This window comes from Haliotis cracherodii, unplaced genomic scaffold (assembly GCF_022045235.1).
Source record: "Haliotis cracherodii isolate W230 unplaced genomic scaffold, xgHalCrac1.p SCAF_8, whole genome shotgun sequence".
In the NCBI taxonomy this organism is placed as follows: domain Eukaryota; kingdom Metazoa; phylum Mollusca; class Gastropoda; order Lepetellida; family Haliotidae; genus Haliotis; species Haliotis cracherodii.
Genome location: NW_027266341.1, coordinates 57934106 through 57956377, shown reverse-complemented (window position 1 = coordinate 57956377; position 22272 = coordinate 57934106). Strand labels below are relative to the sequence as shown.

Here is a 22272-nt window from a genome sequence, read left to right as displayed (position 1 = left end):
GTCCCAAATTAGGTGACAAAGTTATCACAAATTAATTTGTTGAAGGTGAGAGGGGTTTATCTTCTGGCAAAGCCGCTGGCGCTTTGGAGTGCGTCTACGAGGTACTACAACCATTCTGAGCCTATTATAAACCTTCCGCACCTCTTGTTGGTTTCATGAGTGACGTCGCCTAGCGCCATCGTAAGGGTCTAAACGTTATTGGTGGGTCAGCATCCGCAATGCGACCATGTGCCCAGTTTCGATAAGCCGTAGCTCAGGGGTCGAGCGGACCGGCGATGGCAAATCAGTTCCGATTGTCAAAGTTATAGCCCTCTTTGTGATTTAAAAGCCTATCACTATAATTGGTTATTAACGTATTGAATTTCAAATCGGTGAATAAATCTTCAAAGGGAGTCTCTACGACTTTATTTGTCAACGATGGATACTTTATGGAATGGGGACGTCAACAGGTTTATGTAGATAAGAGGGTAAAGCTCGTTAGCATTCAAACTACGAGAAAATTACTTCGTTTTTGTCAAACAGTCTTTAATCAAATAGAGCAATCGTCTCTATTCTTTGCTTTGTGTTATTTTCAACAACACTTTCTTGTAAGAACCGCATGAATCCAAAGAGGTAAAAAGGCACTTCCGAGGGTCTCAGAGAGCCGGAATGTATGCCATGGCGTTCTCTTGTAGGCTAAATATACACAGTTCTGTGGGTAATGACATTTATTCGTCTCCAGATAGCCTCTGTGACACTATGCCTACTCATTGACGTCGGCGATGCCAGTTTTTACACTTTAGGGTGAGCGATATTATCACTTTATATCCAACATAATGCTAACATATACATTTCGGTGTGTAATAAAATTGGTCGTTGTCTGATAGCTGTCATCTTCTTTGGCTCAATCTTGAAATACTGATTTAATATGGGAATTATTGAAGTTATGATCACGTGTGATTAACTTGGTTTCAAATGAAGTTATGTCTGGCTTGAGGAGGTGGGATAATAATAAGAAATTGATTAAAGTTTTGAAAAAGTAAGTGGTAGTTATGTTAACTCACCTGGCCAGATGGAAATATTTCACTTGGAAATTTCCATAGGTGATTGCAATTAAATTGGGCTTCGTTTTTAACATTTTCCTGGTTGTCATGGTGACAAGGTTTGGGATAAAGCGGATAACATTATAGCTCTTGGTTGATGATAAAGCTGAGCTAAAAGTTGATTTAAGACAGGTTGCCATGCCTTATCTGAGTCGGCCTCTCTTCACATTACCGAAGGGCGGTGGGAAGTAAAGTAGTTAAAGGGTTCGATTCTCCACATGGGTACAATGTGTGAATGCCATTTCTGGTGTCCCCCGTCGTGATATTTCTTGAATATCGCTAAAACCATACCCACTCCTTCACAGAGCAATAATCTTAGCGATAACCAACCTATCGTTACTTGTGTCGATACAACGCAGGACAGATGCCCATCACTGATCGCATTTCAAACGTGTTTATTCCCTGGTTACAAAACCACCATGGGTATTGTAATGGGTACAATGGTGTGCCACCGTAACCAGAGTGTGGTGAGTGAGTGAGTGAGTGAGTGAGTGAGTCTGGTATTCCAGTTATTTCACGGCGTGTCAGCTTAATGTGGGAGGAAAGCCCGAAATGATGCAGGTCTCAGACGTTTACCACTTCGGTGAAACCCACGAGCACGGGTATGGTGCTGGCAAACCTCGAAACATAATCGGGGTGAACCGGGATTCGAACCCACAATCATAGGTTTCTGGCGTGCCAAAGGGACGCAACTCTGCAGAGTGTGGTGGGATAAAACATTCGAATCCCTACATGGGGAAGATGCGTGAAGCCATTTATTGGAGTCCCCCTCTATCATGTGTCGGAAATACTGCTTAAAGCGGCGTAAAACAACACTCAACCATGGTTCCCAGATGGCATCGCCTGTTTCTCATGCAATCAATCACTGGATTGTCTGATCGTACAACGTAAAACTACCTTCCCGTACACATTTGCATAAGATAGCAGTCTAGCATCAGAAAGGACATGCCACTCTTTAGTTTATACACGTCTTATGTTCTAAAAAAACTGGTTGCACGAGAGCCCATTCGTCTAAATGGCTCAATTTTCTCTGCAGAGTCGCGTCCCTTGGGCGCACCAGAAACCTATGATGTATAAATCCCAGTTCGCCACGATTATGTTTCTGGGATGTCAGGATGGGTTTCACAAATGGTAAACGTCTAACACCTGTATTACTTCGGGCTTTCCTGGGGGTACGGGTGGCCCAGTCGTCTATGGCGCTGCGATTCGCTGTGCAAAGTTGCGTCCCTCAAACCTATGATTGTGGGTTCGAATCCCGGTTCGTTCCGATCTTGTTTCTAGGTTTGTCAGCACCATACCCGTGCTCGTGGGTTTCACCGAAGTGGTAACCGTCTGAGACCTGCATAACTTCAGGCTTTCCTTCCACATTAAACAGACACGCCGTGATATAACTGGAATACTGTTAAAAGCGGCGTTAAACACAACTCACTCACGCGGGCTTTCCTTCCACATTAAGCTAACATTCCGTGATATAACTGGAATATTGTCAAAAGCGGCGTTAAACCCAACTCACTCACTTTAAAGAAACCTTCGACTGAAGACAATATCGACCATCCATATAGTAAAGAACGTGTGACCTATTACACTGGAAAAGACGTATAAAACAAGAAGCTTAACCCTAGTAGCCATCCTGTTTTCAGAGAGCTCTTGGGCGGATGACACTAAATTGGAACAATCTGGGTTTAATGTCTGTGGTTGTTATCGACGCTGTTGCTAATATTTCCTTCATTTACCATCTGTACTAGGTTTTCATTTCCGGCAGAGGAAACTAGTGCACCCTAAAACATCAATGCAATCTACCCAACACTGAACGACAACATATAACAACATATAAAGTACAGAGAGTCTGTAGAAGGATCTGACCATGTTAAGAGAACGCGTTGAAAAAACGTTGTAGAACGTAAAATGAGTAATCGTGAAGATGTCGGTTAATGCTGTCTTCAACATTGCATCATGGTTTATAACATTGTACACCAGAGGCGAAAATGACATACCCTTTTCCTTTGGATACTTTGTCGATGTGGCTAAATTAGTGTGACACAAATTTGTAATCTGATGCTTTAATTGTGGCTGAATCTTTCGCCATCACATTTGTTGTCAAATTCCAAAGGCCAGATAATATTCAGACACGGATATCTGCCGAAATCCACAGGTGTGAAAGGCAAACTAGTGATGAAATTGCATGTTTGGTTTGTTGTTTAACGCCTCATTCAGCAATAGTTCAGCTATAAGACGGCGGTCTGTACAGAATCGAGTCTGGACCAGGCAATCCAGTGATTGACCTCACGAGCATCGATCCACGCAATTGGGATACGATGACAGGCATCAACCAAGTCAGCGAGCCTGACCACCCGATCCCGTTAGTCGCCTCTTACGACAAGCATATTCGCTTTTTACGGCAAGCATGGGTTTCTGAATACCTATTTTGCACCGGATCTTCATGTGAAACTATCACAGTGAATACGCCAGGTGTTCGCGACAAGGATAACAAGGGCAACTCGCGCAATTTTCATGAAATAAGTAAGTGTTAGGTGTGAAAACTCTATGTAATTGTCATAGTATGGGAAGCATTGCGCATTATGTTGAAAAGCTACGTGTCCTATTTAGTAAATTTCTGTGAACCACAACCATAACGTTTCTGGAATGTAAGTCTTAGACATAACTCCAGCTTGATAACGGTGTAAGAATTTATGATACCGTGATTGCAAATGGTAAGAGACCCGTGAAGATTCCGGGGTGGAATGGGTCTTCAGCAACCCATGCTTGCCGTAAAAGGTGACTATGCTTGTCGAAAAAGATGACTAACGGGATCGGTTGGTCAGGCTCGCTGACTTGGTTGATGCATGTAATCGATCCCAATTGCGTGGATTGATGCTCATTATATTAATCACTGGATTGTCTGGTCCAGACTCGATTATTTACAGACCGCCGTCATATAGCTGGAATACTGCTGAGTGCGGTGTTAAACAACAACCCAACAACCAACAAAAGCAAATGGTAAGAAAATATTTTTCTTGACACTTGTGTATTTGCTCTGCTTCTCTGCACCAGCCTGCATTCATCCTGGTATTCCGTTGCTGACTAATAACATCCCCCATGTATGCAAAAGATTCCCGACAGACTTGCATTTGTTCTGGATTCAAACGGAAGAGCAACTTACTTGTGGTATAATGGGGTTTGGTTGTGATTATTGCTGAAAGAGTTAGTGGAGGTCGTTCACTCCCTGTGTTTTGCTACACCATGGCGATATTAGAGCAGACAAAAAAATGACTTGGAAAATCGAAACTTATAAACCAGGTTGTGGAGTTGCCTTGCCGATACTCAACACGTGGGAGGAAGGCCAAAGTCACAGGTTGTTAAGGGTTCGTGGGGTAGCCGAGTGGTTAAAGTGTTCGCTCGTCACGCTGAAGACCGGGTTCGATTCCCCACATGGGAACATTTCTGGTATCCACCGCCGTGATATTGCTGGAATATTCCTAAAGGCGGCGTAAAACCATACTTACTCTAGTCGTTGGCGTTTACCTCCTGGTGCAAAGGTACGGGAATGGCGTTGACAAACCAAGGATCATAATCAGGGCGAAACTGGGATTCGAACCCGAGATAATGATACTAAATCACTGACGCCTTACACGCCTGGGCCACATGTATTCCCTTTACAATAGTGATACCTAGAACCATGATGTTATAACACGCAATCTCATATTAATTCTATTCAAATAAAATTTAAAAAAAAATACGAATGATAATTAGCCTGACACTTTTATGTAGCTTTTTAAAATTAATATTTACGAAGGGAAATTACTGACAGTTACTCTTTTTAGGCAATATGGTAATATTTTCATACCTGACAAAGATAAACAGATAATAATGTACAAAGGCCATGAGACTATTTACTTACCGGCATTCTTTCGTTTAACACAACATCCACAGCGAAAGTCTGTCGCCATCAATAAACCACACATACGATTCAGATAAATAGTTCTCCCTGTCTTCTGTGCATTGCGAATCAACACATTTTCCTGCGGTGAAAACATTTTTTGGGGAGCTGGTGATTGTTTATTTCAGGGAGATAGTGATTGCTTAACCCCCAGAACATTCAACTCGGGACTACGGGTCTATCAGATGCAGAGGTAGCAGTTGTTAGGGGAGTATTACCTTACAAGTTTCGTGTCATTGTATTGATAAATGACCAACAGTTGTCTACCAAGAAGGACCCCGTCGGCAAGAAAGAAGCGCTGGTGTCGTTTCCGTGTAATGGGGAAATGCCGATAGGGCTCAACTATAACAACATCCAAATAGATTTAAAAGATCGCAGCCCCAAATCATTAGTTGAAATTTAACTGTTGCATCAATTATAATCTAAAAAACATTTTGTGTACGACGTAAACGAACCTTTGGAAAAGGCAAGTGTCCGGTGACGAATAAAAAATATACTTTGATTGGAAATGGTGTATTCGTTTCCCAGCTGTCGTGAAAATGAACGAAATTTTGTGTTCTTTTCTTCATATGTTTGTTTTGGGTCATGGATGGCCCAGCCAAATGAGGCGCCGCAATCCGTTGCGTAGAGTTGCGTCCCTTGGGCACGCCAGGAGCTTATGATCCAGGTTTTAAATCCAGGATCGTCCCCGATGTTCAGGCTTTCCTCCCACATTAAGCCGACACGCTGTGTTATAACTGGAACACTGTTCCAAGCGGTGTGAAACACAGCTCACTGACTCATAAGATTTTCGGTAATAGTTTTGCAGAACACAGTCAAAAATGAACATACTTAAAGGACGACTAAACAGAATCAATTCGAGTTAACAAAGAGTTAATCTGTGTTAACGTTGTAGCAGTAATCACAAATCTGTGTAATCAGTTGTGTTACAAGCAGTAGCACGGTTCAACACGTGACCAAGAATTGAGATACCATTGAAATTTCCAATGTCTCATTCCCATGGAAGACGAAATTCCATATTTCAGACACACTCCTGATTACCCGCAAGCTAAGTCTATACAGCTTTTAATGAAAGCAGCTTTCAAAAAGTCATTTAAGGAATAATTCTATCGACAGGGCACCAAGTCCAGATGTCGTAAAACTCTTTTGACTGAGTGTTTTTTGTTCTAATCCAAAAGTGCATGTATCAATTTATTTGATGAATTTGAAAGATTATTTCTCTTATTGGAGTATGATTGAATGATCGGAGGAGGTTGTTTATTTCCAGTGTGAGTGAGTGAGTATGGTTTTACGCCGCTTTAGCAATATTCCAGCAATATCAGGGCGGGGCAAACCAGAAATGGGTGTCGGTACCGATGTCGGGAATCGAACCCGGGTCTTCGGCGTGACGAGCGAACGCTTTAACCACTAGGCTACCCGACCGCCCTATTTCCAGTGTTTTGGTACATCACGACTGTCATGGTTAGACAAACCAATGACAGTACAACATTCTAGGCCTCAGTAAAGCTTTCAAAACGTTTTATGGTAGACACGTGGAGAACATTTCCATATTTGACGCATCAGTGACCAAAATGATGTCCGATGCAATTCCCTATTTTGGCTGGTACTATATGTTCCCATGTTTCTTTAGGTGAACAGTTAACTTGCCTTTGCATGTGTTTGTGGCAGGATGCGCTCACTTTTTCGCGAACACCTCTTATCATTGCTAAATTTATTTGATAGTGATTCATAAACACATGCTCATGATATAGTCGGAATTGTACAATCGACTCTGCTTTATGCAGAGATTTCTATTGGATATGGAAAGGGTTTTGTCGCTTTATTTAGAGAATAAAACCATATGAAGATCGGATTTATGTCTGTTGTCTTTCCTCCAGTAGCCCGACGGTATCCACACTCAACAGCCAGGATGATAAATCGAGTGAGTGAGTGAGTGAGTGAGTGAGTGAGTGAGTGAGTTTCATGCTGCTTTGAACATCATTCCAGTTACATCACGGCATGTAATGTGGGAGGAAAGCCTGATATAATGCAGGTCTTGGATGATCAACAATTTTGTGAAACCCACAAGCACGATGCCTGTTTCTACAGACAGGTGTGTTGGAAACCAATTGTGTGTTTTGAATTAATTGTATCAAGTCCTCAATGCTAATGTGGCCGTAACATATATGTGTTAAATCAACACCAACACTAATCATGTATATCCTCCTAATGGAAAAGAGCCAACGTGGTGTAGACAAACACAGACACTTTATAAAGACGACTCTGGGGCAATTCGACCCACTTATATAACCCCCATGCCACTTTCGTCAATATATCATCTATATGACTGCCCTTTGTTAATAGTCTAGAGTCTGGATCAGACAAACCAGTGACTGATATCATGAGCATCGATCCACGCAATTGAGATACGATGACATGCATCAACCAAGTCAACGATCCAGTTCCCGATCCCGTTAGTCGCCTTTAACGACAAGCATAATTGCCTCTTACGGCAAGATCAGGTTGGAAGACCTATTCTAAGCCAGATCTTCATAGGTTAACAATGTTTCTAGGTTTGCCAGCAGCATACACGTGCTCGTGGGTTTCACTGAAGTGGTAAACCAAACCATCTAGCCTGACCTCCCGATCCATTTATTCGGTTGTCACGATAAGCATAGTTTGCATAGGACCTACATTAAAACTTTTCTAACCTGTGAAGATCCGGGGTAGAATAGGTCTTCAGCGACCCATGCTTGCCGTAAAAGGCGACTTTGCTTGTCGTAAGAGGCGACATAAGAGGTTGATGCATGTCATCGTTTCCCATTTGCGTGGATCGATGCTCATGATATCAATCACAATGTGCTCAGGCCATTCACAATCGAATAACCATTTCTTGTTTGTATTATTTGTTTGTATACTTTCTCTTACCCGGCAGTTACGTCAAAATACCAGAGATTCGAGTTTACGATGTGTCCATTGAATATGAAAACGATGACCCAACATGAAATCAGGTGGTTGCATGCAGTGCCCTCATATCTAACCACGGTGATGATCACGTCACGGAGAATGGCCAGTAAGGTATGGAAGAAACAGTGCACCCCGCGATGCGTTTAAGTCACGCAACATTCGTTTAGGTCATGTGTTGCCAAATCATCCATGAATTGTTAATCAGATATGTAGAATATCTTGTTTTGAGATGTTCCCTTGGGCATGGATTTCATTTGAGGACAAATTATTTACGACCAGGCTTATTTCACTGGCAGCTCTTTCTAGCGGTACTATTTCATTATGGTGTCCAGAACCTAAAGTTGATGGAATGAGTGAGTAAGTGAGTATGGTTTTACGCCACTTTTAGCAATATTCCAGCAATATGACGGCGGGGGACACCAGAAATGGGCTTCAGACATTGTACCCATGTCGGGAATCGAGCCCAGGTCTTCGGCGTGACGAGTGACCGTCTTAACCACTAGGCTACCCGACCGCCCTAAAGTTGATGGACAAAGTGACATGATATATCACAGGATACTAGTCTGTAATTATTACTCCGTATATCCTAGTGCGTTTCACAGTATCATTGCTCGAATATCTCATGATACTGATATATATTTTTATATTTCATGATATATAATATTTAATATCTTGAAATACATTGAGCACTTAGTAATCCAGTATCGTACCAATGACATTATCATACATATATACGCTTTGGCTACATTCCTTTCTTGACAATAATCAAAACCTACTTCACTGTACAGATATTAAAAAAATATGTTATCGCATAAAGAACGAAAAGTATTTTAACTCCACCTCATCCCCATCCACAACACGCTCTTCTCATCCCCTTTGTAACCACCCCCAACTCGATCGGCTTCGAGACTGATTGTAAGAATGCGGTTTACAGATAATAATGTTAAAAATATAACTATGTCGACAGCAATACAAGAAATAAAGTCTCTACAATATAATAAAAAAGATTAATTTAAAAAAAATTAAAATGTATCACGAATGCAAAGCCACGGTTGTTAATATACCATGACGCTGAGCATTTTAACAGCCATGATAAGATGCTACACCAGATAATGCCAAATCTTTATGACTAAATTACGAAATAAATTGTACGGTGATTATTGTTCCTGAAACAACATGGAATAAAACCAGGTAGGTGTCACTTAAACAGAATGACTGTCATAAACTATTCATCGCTTCCGATCGGCACCTTCGTGGTTCCTGTGTTCTTGGTCAGGTCTCACGCAACACCTATACCATAGGCCAGCGACCCAACACATTGTCTGTAGACAGGTTTGGCGTGCCCATTGCCGTTCATTAATATTGTACATTTTTATTACGCGTATTTCACAGGCTTTAATTGTTGCGGACTGAAAAATGTTTTGAAGAAGAATAGAGGCCTATTTGATATGTAGATTAAATTGGAATGAACCCCTCTTTTCTAATTGTTGGATTCGTGGGTCGAATGCATGAAGGAACTGCACGAATTTATACGCTGTTCAATATTCCTTGAATTTGGTTCAGTAGAGTGAGTGAGTGAGTTGGGTTTAGCGTCACTTTTACAGTATTCCAGTTATATCACGGCGTGTCAGCTTTATTTGGGAGGAAAGCCCGAAGTGATGCAGGTCTTAAACGTTCACCACTTCGATGAAATCCACGAGCTGGTATGGTGCTGACAGACCTTGAAACATAATCGGGGCAAACTGGATTCGAACCCACAATCATAGGTTTCTGGCGTGTCCAAGGGACGCAACTCTGTACAGCGAATTGCGGCGCCTTAGACGCTAGGGCCACCAGTGCCCCCTGCTTCAGGTGAATAGAAAAGTGACGATGAAATTTTGTGAACTTTTTTTATTGTACTTTTTATCATTTGGATCATATCGAATCATCTGTATCAAAAACATCTACAACATATTTTGTCTAGTTGTAGATATTTTGGATACAGATGGATTGTTTCTTTCCTATCATCTTAACAAAATTAGCTTCTTCTAGAAATCAAAACATAAACTGGAGGACATTCATTTTAAAAAGGTCTTACTATATGACACCGCCTCCGTGGTCTAGTGGTAGAGCGTCCGCCCGGAGAGCGGAAGGTCTGGGGTTCGATCCCCACCCGCGTCATACCAAAAGACGTTAAAATATGATACTTGTTGTTACCCTGTCTGGCGCTCGTCATGAAGGGGCTAAAACAAGGACTGATCGGCTCGGAGTCAGTATACTGTATCTGAGTGGGGTATTCGTGTTAAATTGCGGCATGGTATCTCAGTGTGCTAGCACTATAAATCAGCATTAGTCCGGACTAGTACAAGCAGCCACACACACACGTGCATGGATGTAACTATATAAGTGATGTTAAACCCAATATATCACCTCACCTTACTATATGATAATTTGATAGTTAATTAATAGTGTTGCCCGTGGTTTGAGCGTCATATACCGAGGCATAGCGTTTTCAGTGAGACATATAGCAGTACTTGCTGCCACAACAGCTATGAGTAACTGTGGTATGTTCTGGGTTGATTGCCAACTAAGAACACAAGCTAAAGGAAGAGTTGTAGGGAGCAAACGTGACACTTTTAAGGTGGAATGAAACGGCAGAAAAGACCACCACAATTTAACGAGGACAATGATGGCGTATGCTGGCAATCCGATTGAGAAATGCATTGCTATCTTGGGAATCGGTTGTAACAGTAACGGAAATGGCTTCCTATTAACGTCTGGAGGACAAACTGAAGGTGCTATCTAAATGCACGGACATTTTACATATCAGCTGTCACTAGTGTCCCTTCAGGTCATTTTGGCAACGACCATTGTGACACGCCGGACAAATTACTCGTTAGTCCACAGTATTTATACCTTCGCTTGATGTAATGTCAACAATTGCAGGCAGAGTAATAGCCCTGACGAGTCCACTGCTTCTGCATCAGTGCCGTGGAACAAAGTTCTGTTGTGCCATTGTTGGGATGTTATGGCCATATATTTAGGTTGATTTTGTAGAATGGTTGTGTAGAGTAGCAATAAGGAGTCTACGTGGACGACAACGACAATGAGACTCCAGATTTGGATTTCCTGATTTACGCCCCAGGATGGTGTCATTGCAACTGTGTCGTTCTGTATAGTGTTATAGTTAGACGACATGGTGGCAGTTTTCATTAACTTGAAATCGCATCAAGTCGAATTTTTTTTAGATCGAGGGTAATATGTCGAGCTATTTGGAGTTCGAGAATAGCGGAGTAGTTAAAGTGACCTAACAATGGTGTCATCACTGATTTTCAGTGATCCATTGATATTATTTTCATGCAATTTTGCATTTAAGCCAAGTGGAATCTGTATCGATTCGCACTCAGCAGTATTCCAGCTATATGACGACAGTCTGTAAATAATCGAGTCTGGATCAAACAATCTAGTGATTGACATCATGAGCATCGATCTACACAATTGGGATGCGATGATATGAATCAACCAAGTCAGCGAGCCTGACAACCCGATCCCGTTAGTCGCCTCTTACGACAAGCATAGTCGCCTTCTACGGCAAGCATGGGTTTCTGAAGACCTATTCTACCCCGGATCTTCACGGTTCTCCTGAGTATGAAAGGCACCAAGGGTTTAAGGGATGTTTTTGTTGTTGCACAAGAATGCATTCTCAAATGTTCTGCAAATATATGTTATTTGAGGTCGAATCACATGATCATCCTCCAATGTGTTTCTGGCAATGTGTACATTTCTAGTTTGAAAGTTCTTGACAAAACATATCCTGACAAATGAGAAAAAAGAAGACGTTTGACATTGTAATCCCATTCAGTCAAACCGGCATTATCTAAACACTGTGCCAGCCTTTGTAGCATCCCCACTCTTCCCTTGACAAGGATGCTGCAGACGGGATTACGGCATTGAGAGCCATAAAACTGAAAGGTCAAACCGAGTTTCAAATACGTATCTGGGTCTCCAAAACGGACGAATCTCGGTACATCCATACCCGTAGTATTCAGGAACGTAAACAAATCTTTTATTTGCCTTAAAGTGTGGTTCTAAAGCGCATTGGTGTTACACTTGCAGTATCAACACTAACACCACCTTCCCTGTGTGGACACCTCTGTCGCGAGTCACTCCTGATTTTCAGTGTACATGCATATAATTTTCACAGCTATTTTGCCCTTTAAGCTACATGGAATCTGTTTCGGCGGATAATCTAAACTGATTTTTCTCCTGCATTGACGTTTTAAATTAAACAAAAGTATTCAAGTAATTATTTTGATAAAAAATAATAAATAATGACACAGCTTACATATATACTTCTCTTTTGATAGGGGTATTTAATATATTGTTATGATACACACAAATGATTCTCATAATGTCAAATGTATATTTAAATATTTGATTGTTATCTTATTTCAAAAGTTGAGTAGTGTATACTCGATACTAGAAATGTCCACAAATAAAGTTTCTGGGTGAACAAGATTTCGTTTAATTGGTGGTATGGTTTACCCATGCGATGGGTGAGATTATAACTGTGTCTTCATGATGAATAGACTCCGCGTGCAATCCATGCTTTAGCGATTCGACAGTCGTACAATGAAAAAATAATTTAACAGTGTCTGGCTTCGCAGGCGTGCCTTTTTGTAAGATAAGGATAAGTTTAAAAGTACACAGGTGATTATCAGCAGCTGTCATGGAAACGGAATAAAATTGCTTAAAGAAACTTTGGAAATAAGGAAACACATTGGAATTACTCCTAAGCACCGTATTTCGCCGGATAGGTCGAACACGCGACTCCCAGTTGCCATAAAAATGACAATGAACAAGTTACATCTTACAGCAAACTGCTCTTAAGGGGATGGTATTGCAGCGCTGAGATGTAATAGTTTTTCGGTATGGCGGGAGTGGATACTGCATTGAAGATATCGTGATATGTTTTCTCCTGGTAAAACTGTGGCGGAACACACGTGTGTCGCGCTTCATTACATATGTAATCACATATGCGTGTGTTCACGCTAATGTATGTTCACAGAGATGCTGTAAATCAAGCAACACGCTCTCTCGGTTGAAACGCACAGATATTAGCCTTTGGAAAAAGTATGTAATATCCCGAGTGTGAGAGCGCCATCGCAGCCATTGAATACGCTTCGAGTTATCCGCAGTACGAGACAAAAGAGTATGGACGTTACAACAGTGCCGATTACGATCCTGTAAGGATTTTACAGATACATGGTCCTGAACGATATATCGAGAAACTGAACTTCGAGTTAACGTGTTTTCACTGTAAATACATGTGACAATGCTTGAATCCTTATCCAGTGACGAAACACCTTTATTTAGTGGTGTTTTCGTATACCGCATGTGTATAGCATGTATCGCTACGATTGTTCTTTTATTTAGAATTATGTTTCAGGTAATGTAATGGGGACTCGAACTCGAGTCTTCGGCAAGACAGGCGAACACTGTCACCACTAGGCTACCCACGTGAGTTTTCTTCTTTCTAACAGACCATATACCTGATGTGGACAGTTGTAACTGATAATATGGCAAATGATGCGAGTAAATTTTCATATATGCTGTCAGATAAAACACAGACCCGGGAATTACAACAAAGATTATGCTTAATGAAATTGTAGATTGGATTCTGTGCTGTCACGAAGTCATCACCTGCTCCACTTAAACATACCACCCTTGCATGAATAATAAATATAGGCAGTCGTCACCAGAGAATATCCAGTCTCATTATCTGCCGAAACAGATTATATGGGACGTTAAAGGCAAAATAGGAAAGAATATAATGGATCACTGAAAAAAATATACCATTGCTTTCATTTACCGTTATTAACAAAATCTCTAAAGTTAGTTTGTCTGTCTACCATTAAACTCCTCTTAATCCAACACACCGGCCTTCTCCCATTTGTACACCTTAAAACAACCTCCCTGCTACAAGCTAAACGAACGAGGGCCACCTCTGACATGTTCTAATCAGAGTATGAAACTGCAACGACAGCGACAGCTCATTATACGACCACAAAACGTACCACTTCCGTCATTAACCCTGAATCGAATCTTTATCTTTAGCCTCAACTAGTTTCACTACTACATTCACTTTAAGTAACGACCCTAAACTAGGACAAAAAACTACTTTATGAAATTTGCTCATTATTGAAGGAGTAAAATAATAATCGAAGTTTCTATTTTATTTGTTATGCTTTCTTAAAAAGGTAGCCAGCGTACAGTGCAGGCTTTATTGACTGTTTAATAGAGTCGTTGCTTGTAAATTGCCAAGTGATTAAATTAGAGGCAAAACCTCCCGTTAACAGAGCGAAGAAAGATCTCCCATCATTTAACGTTTATCGCTTTTCGGTTACATTTCATGTGTCCGTCTTCATGGGTAATGGGCAAAGTCCTGGTAATTTGTGATGACTATCTTAGTCTCTTGACTGGAGACAATCAACCTGTCTTGCCCTTCCCGTCCCCACGCTGTGTTCTGCACGTGGATCCAGGCGCTATGCTATCTGAATGGCTGATAGAATTGTAACGGGACCCCATTCACTTATGCTATCAAATGCTCTCATTATAGAGAATGTGAAAAAAGTGGAATTCTACGTTCCGATTTTCTGTAGAAATCGGGTTTTATATTAACTATGCTGTATATATTTTATAAATTCTAGTTTTCAAGTTGTTTATTAGCGCGTTTACTCTGACCTAATTTCAGGGGAAAAAATCTTGTTAAAACATTTCTGACATGAAAGGTCACGCAAGCCGAAAATTGACGTCATTATTTTGACAGCTATGAGACAATGAATTCGTTGTTACCTAAAGAAATGAGTCAGAGTTGAAATGCGATAGTCCTGAGAAATGTTTTCCAAAGGGCAACAGAATACATCATGCTTAGGTTTGAAAACAGCAAGCCACACAACAAAGTAAACATATACATAACACTGTTAAACTGCCTTATTTCACCAAAAAACGACTAAAAAAAACAACAGATATTACGAGTAACTTGAATAGCATGAGTGAAAAAGTTAAAAGTTGAAAAAAACTCACCCTTCCGATTTAACAGTTTCCCTCAACTTGACTGGACACGCTTTTTCCGTGCCGTTACCTGCTGCGGTAGCTAAAGGTAAAATGAGCAGAATACCTAAAAGTTTGATAAGTACTCGTAGATCAACGTGAGCCATTCTCTGCACTTGCTCGTACGACTGTTCTCCGTAATCAGTTAAGGAAGTTGGACCTTGGAGATGGTCTTCCAGCAACTAGTTCACAGTCTTAGCTTTCGGCGAGATACCGTCAAAGGCTTCGTTCATTGGCCGTTTCTTTCTTGCTAGTTATGCGGGATTTTATGTCTACTCACACTCGCTTCAAGCCAGATTTAATCCACTTCTATGCATTCAGACTGCTAAACAGTTCATCAAGTCATTTTTACAACATGTTGCACGAATGGAAAAAAAATAATAAAATTTTCAGAACTCTCTTCTGTGCATGAAGTGGTCTTTCTGAAAGTTCAAGCGTAAAATCGAAGGTTGTAATGTAGGACTCCTGTCGGATTTACTGTTGTGCTATTGAACTTAGACGTGCATCTATCTAGGTTAACGGCAATCACATAGGTCGAACATGACACTTTGGCTTCGGATCGGGTACAGGTATCAGAACGTCCCTTGAGCGTATCAAATGATCCCAACGTTCATGCCCTACTCCCAGAGAAAGTCGTATCGGTGAATCATCCATTTACAGTTTCACATAGAACTGTGAATTAGCATCACTCTTCTAATACGACACTCTTGCGTTAAGGGTATATCCTTCGTTGATAATGACGAGCACTTGTTTCTCAGTGGTAGTCTTTGTTCAGTGGGTTAACAACACTGCTGACAAGTCAATTAACAGAGTCCCATCATTTCCGAGAGAACTGACACCTGATGCACACTGGGCAGTGGTCAGTGGAACCTGGCGGTCTGTTTGATGTTGCGTTAATGGCAGAGTTCCTTGTGAGTGATGTTCCGTTACGCCCCTCTGTCCTCCAAAACGACACCCGCTCGCCTTGTCGCCACTGTTGTAGCATTACACCAATCAATTCTTAATTCATTCACTGTCGCGCGGGCCAATCAATTCCATGCTAATTATTCCCGTGGCATTCTGCACTACGAGAGAAAGGCTTGCTAGAACGATATGTTCTACAAGGAAAAAGGGAAGTTTTACATCACAGTCTCGATTTATAACAAGCAGAGTAAGAGGACTCTAATCTAGAGATACTGTTTCTCTTATATTCACGACTAGGAAGAACCTCGCGGGGCAGTGGTAGAGAGAACGCTCTCTTGTGATGGCAACAAACGATTTGCTTGTGAAAAACACACTCCCCGCTGGGACGAGGAACTTGTGCTGTTGGATAGCAGTTGGCAATGTTACTGGTTCCCTCTCCACCTTTAGTTCTATACATCCCCCGGCATAGCTCCTCTTGTGATTCTACAATACAAGAATGCACCAAGCGATACCTTAAACCACATTTAACCTTGTACTGCATTTTCATTAAGAGCTAAATAATTAATTTTTGTAGTCACATACGTTGAAGGCTAATGATGATTTGTGATGTTCATTGATATAGAATTACATCCGGGATGAATAATGAAACATTAACGTTATCCTCTTAAACATTTGCTTCTTCTGTAGTGGTACAGGAAATAATTAAATATTGAAATTAAAAAATGCATTATTATATTATAATAATTATAATATTTTCTGAGTAAGTTTAGCTTTCGTTATCTTGTAGGGACGCTCCTCGCGGAGTTTCAACGTAGGTTAACATGCGCACGAAACACCATTGTAACCTTATGAAATTTAACATTGATTGAGAACACATGGGTCTCGAAGTTTAAATTGTGAATCAGATTTATAGTGGCGTTTGCTCCTATGGTCAGCGGGGCGGTCGGGTAGCCTAGTGGTTAAAGCGTTCGCTTCTCACGCCGAAGATATGGGTACAATGTGTGAAGCCCATTTCTGGTGTCCCCCGCCGTGCTATTGCTGGAATATTGCTAAAAGCGGCGTAAAAACATACTCACTCACTCCTATGGTCCTCTTACCGGGAAGACAACACTTGATGGCGCTGAATATCTGTCTTTGCATTATACGTATGTGTCACCTGACCAGGTATTTGTTAAACAAAAAACAAAATATTTCAAGGTAGTGTATGCACAGTTTATATTGTGAACATGTTTGCAGTCGACATTATAAAGAAGAAAGAGCATTTGTTTTGTTCCACAATACAATAAACTACGGTTATAACGAACTCAAAGGGACCACACATTTTAGTTCGTTATAACCGTAGGTCGTTATAAGAATATATGAAGCATATATACAGCAAAATGCCTGGGACCAAAAATATGTTCGTTATATCCGTCAGTTCGTTATAAGCGTGTTCGTTATAAACGTAGTTTACTGTACATTGTTTAGTATAGGTACCTAAAAAAGATGTTAACTCAGGGGATTCAGATTTGGAAACGATACGATAGTATCGAACAATACATATGAAAATAAAAATGTATTGAATCAAAGCTATATATCAAATGACACGTGATGGTAAATCGGACTTTCTTTGACAATCTTACAGGCAAGACAACAATAGTTTGAGGTGTTGATGTCTGCCCGCTCAAGCACACAGCCTCTTGGTGTTTAGCATGGTCAAACATAGATTGTAGGTGAGGTGAAGTGAAATTGGGTTTAACGTCGCGTCCAAGATTATTGCACTTATATAGCGACGTGCATGCACGTGTGTGTGTGTGTGTGTGTGTGTGTGTGTGTGTGGCTGCTTGTACTAGTTCGGACTGATGCCGATTTATAGTGCTAGCCCACTGAGATACCATGCCGCAGTTTAACATGAATACCCTACTCAGACACAGTATACTGACTCCGAGCCGACCAGTCCTTGTTTTAGCCCCTTAATGCCGAGCGCCAGACAGGATAACAACAAGTACCATCTTTTAACGTCTTTTGGTATGATGCGACTGGGGATCGAACCCCGGACCTTCCGCTCTCCGGGCGGACGCTCTACCACTAGACCACGGAGGCGGTCCACATACATTATAATTATATGGTGTATGAAAATAAGAACAAATCGCATCTGCTTTCATTGATCGGCTTACGGCTGTTACTGTAACTAGTAAATAGAAGCGACACAACCCTTTCTATAAGAATGCCCAGCCTTAAGGCTGTATAATAAACTGTCGGCTCAGTTCAGTTTATTTCTCAGAAAAAAACACTAACTGTGGTACATGAGAAACAATATGTTATAAATTCATAATATAATAAAAATAGCAATATCAAGATGACAGGAGAATTATGCAAATACACGTAGGGATCAAAGGTTACAGACAGTTTATTTAGGTATCAAGGCCATTGGCACAATGCAGATTTGATATTAACATTTGTCACGTGATGTACATGTTAGATTTTAAATCTAGTTACACATTTCTCATTATAAAGACATGTTTTAAGAATACAGAAACAACATGGATCATATCAGGATTTGGGGAGTTTAGCAGATGTATCATTAACTGACGCCCTTTAAAAATATCTTGCAACATGGGGAGAAATTTATACCTTAAATAGGAATACGGACCAAAGGTTACAATGAAATATGATAGAAATAAGGTAACAAGAATCTCATACACGTTTTCTAACACCTTTAACATTTCTAAAGATGGTATTGATGAATTGATGAATGGACAAGTTTTTCGTATCAAGAGGCTGTAAACGCAAGGGAATGTAGTCTGAAAGAATCCGTACGTTCTTCTTGTTGACTTACTACGCCATATACAGCTGTATTTAGATATATCACATCCGTCTGTAAATAATCGTGTCTAGGCCAGTGGTTGGCATTAAGAGCAACGCCCCAAGCCGCCGAGGTACGATGACGTGTAATCCATCAAGTTACTGCGTCTGACCAGCCTATCCAATTTAGTTGCCTCCTACGGCCAGCAACAGTGTTTGGGACCTATTCTGACCTGGGTGCCAGTGTTGAAGACGCGATGCCTTATCTTGAGTGCGTAGCGACTAGGTTTAACCCGACACGTTACTTGCTCCGTGTTAAACTATGTTATGTCACTATTCACCTCCCATTGTGTTCAAACTCAAAAACAGGTTTAAGAGAGAGAGAGAGAGAGAGAGAGAGAGAGAGAGAGAGAGAGAGAGAGAGAGAGAGAGAGAGAGAGAGAGAGAGAGAGAGAGAGAGAGAGAGAGAGACGGAACCCCCAAGTTTAAAACAAAATCCTTTTGACTTTGAATTGAGGTGCGTGTTTTCGTATTATATTACAAAGCTAAACTGTGAAACGTACCCGTATCTGACTAAACCCATCATCTAGTCTGGCACTGCTGGGCACATCTACAGAATCCACCAGAGCCTTAATGATGAATCTCCGCGTTTTACTCTAAAACAAACACAATAATTTATGGGACTGACATGAGCAATTTTGAAGTGAATTCTTGCGTACAGGGGATTAGTCTATATCATTAGCTAATATTACTAAAACTGTAGCCATCCCTTAGAACAAGTCTACTCTACCATTAACGGAACCATTTGAAGGGGATTACCGCATTGCCAAAAGGCAATCTGAGAGATTTAGGTTTTTATCATCTAGAATAAATTATCATTTCTAAGTAAGCCTGATAACTGTGCAAGCAGTTTTAGACAAGAGAGTGGTTTGTCTAATTTGGTGGAATCATTTAGTCTTCAAATTCCATAAGTTGTCACTTAGATCAGACTTGGGCTGTTCATATATCAACCGTTCAAACATTAAAATTAAAACAATATCTATAACATGGTACTTTTGTGCTCCGTTCTATAATACTCTAACCTGTTATAGGAAAATGTAACACCCACACTATAACGGAGTATTATAATTATTCTGCATATAATATATGGGCACTATACTGGTAGCTAGACACTATGGTTGGTTTGTTGTTTAACGCCGCACTCAGCAATATTCCAGCTATATGACGGCGGTCTGTAAATAATCGAGTCTGGACGTGACAATCCAGTGATTGATATCATGAGCATCGATCCACACATTTGGGATCGATGACATGTATCAACCAGGTCAGCGAGCCTGACCACCCGATCCCGTTAGTCGCCTTTTACGACAAGCATAGTCACCTTTTACGGCAAGCATGGGTTGCTGAAGACCTATTCTACCCCGAAATCTTCACGGGTCGCTAGATACTATGAAAGTCCATTCTATAACTAGGTACCATAACCCCCGAAACTACATGGAGGTGATGTGATTAATTATTCTCCATGCAATGACTCGGTACTATAATTAAATCATCGATGCTTAACTTTGTAATATACTTTCCCATGACCTATACTGTGACGTTCCATATTATATTTGATGACTATAAGTATTCAGTATAATTTGGTATAATAATATCCTTGCTATTTAATGCGCAATAAATAGGTTGTATAATTGTCTATGCTATAACTACCACTACAAACCGGCTCCGTGGTCTAGTGGTAGAGCGTCCGCCTGGGGAGTTGAAGGTCGGCGTTCGACCCCTCGCAGCGTCATACTAAAAGATGTTAAAAGATGGTACTTGTTGTTACCCTGGCTGGCGATCGGCATTAAAGAGCTAAAACAAGGACTGGTCGGCTCTGAATCAGTATACTGTGTCCGAGTGGGGTATTCATGTTAAACTGCGGCATGGTATCTCAGTGGGCTAGCACTCTAAAATCGGCATCAGTCCGGACTAGTACAAGCATCCACATACACCAGTGCATGCACGTTGCTCTATAAGTGCAATACTCTTGGATGCGACGTTAAACCCTATTTCACCTCACCACCACTACGACTACAAACAATGTGTGTCTATATACTGTGCTGGCCTCAGTCAGTGCATGCTTCAAGCGCTAGCATTATCACCCCGATAATGGATCAGTGTGCACTCGATTTTGATTCTCAGCTCCCTGGGGAGTATACAATCAAAGTTGCTTTTGCCAGGCCTAGAAGGTCATGTGACACATCCTACCGGGTACCCATTTATACTGCTGGGTGAAAAGAGGTTCATTTCGAAAAAAGGTACTTGCCTAAGGAGACATCACATGTGCTGCACGTGCTTCATTGCAGGGCAGGAAAAAACCATCAGGAGACAATCTGCCCGTGCAAAAGGATCACAACGCCACTGGGTACAATAACCCATACCTCTCTAGGGGCGGTGGGGGAGCCTAGTGGTTATGCTTTGGCTTGGAACGTCGAAGACCCGGTTCCGATTTCCCACATGGGTACAATGTATGAAGCCCATTTCCCGGTGTACCCCGCCGTGATATTGCTGGAATATTGCTAATAGCAGCGTAAAAGCATACTCTGTCACTCATACCTCTCTATGTCGGAACTAGATACATCTTCGTAAGAAGATACTGCAATATCCATGCTTCTAATGGCTTCTTATAAAATAGGACCGCCTCCGTGGTCTAGTGGATGAGCGTCCGCCCGGAGAGCGGAAGGTCCGGGGTTCGATCCCCAGCCGCGTCATACCAAAAAAACGTTAAAAGATGGTACTTGTTGTTACCCTGTCTGGCGCTCGGCATTAAGGGGCTAAAACAAGGACTGGTCGGCTCGGAGTCAGTATACTGTGTCTGAGTAGGGTATTCATGTTAAACTGCGGCATGGTATCTCAGTGAGCTAGCACTATAAATCGGCATCAGTCCGGTCTAGTACAAGCAGCCAGACACACACACGTGCATGCACGTCGCAATATAAGTGGAATAATCTTGGACGCGACGTTAAACCCTATTTCACCTCACCTCATCATGTGCCACATGTTAATAGAAGCAAGTATATCCACTATGAAGACATTATATTGAACATGACAAAAGGACATAGCAAGAAGAACAGCTATTAATGGCTTCTTATAAAATATCCATGCTCCATCTGTCATGACACTTTTATGCCAATAGTTGATTGAGAAGCCATGTATTTATTGTACTATATGGTGTTCTATGCTAGAGTGAGAGTATTAGTGTGCTCAAGACCTGTACCGTGATGTTGGAGTCTAATATTAGGTTTCTATGGTAGACAATGATCAGATCGGTTTACTACAATACCATGTGCTGGTATTGGAACATTTCATGCTTCGTCTTAGATCGAGGTACCTTGGTGCTCTGTCTGTCATCAGGTTACTATATTGATCCAGGCATACGTTGTCACAGTCTCGATGATAGCGTTTGGTACTACGCTGTCCGATGAAAATGTTGGGTTGCTGTGCTGTTCGGTGATAGTGTTAGGTTACTATGCTGTTCGGTGATAG

The 22272-nt window shown here is 41.2% G+C and overlaps 1 protein-coding gene across 1 annotated transcript in view; it reads right to left on the bottom strand.

Moving 5' to 3' along the window:
* The window catches only part of LOC139450059 (uncharacterized), a 50689-nt gene extending 34456 nt beyond the window's left edge, over positions 1–16233 (bottom strand). The window contains exon 1 of the mRNA XM_071231698.1: positions 15031–16233. Within this exon, the coding sequence (XP_071087799.1) occupies positions 15031–15164 (134 nt within the window). The 5' untranslated portion in view covers positions 15165–16233. The remainder of the gene's footprint in view (positions 1–15030) is intronic.
* Positions 16234–22272: the final 6039 nt, after the last annotated feature.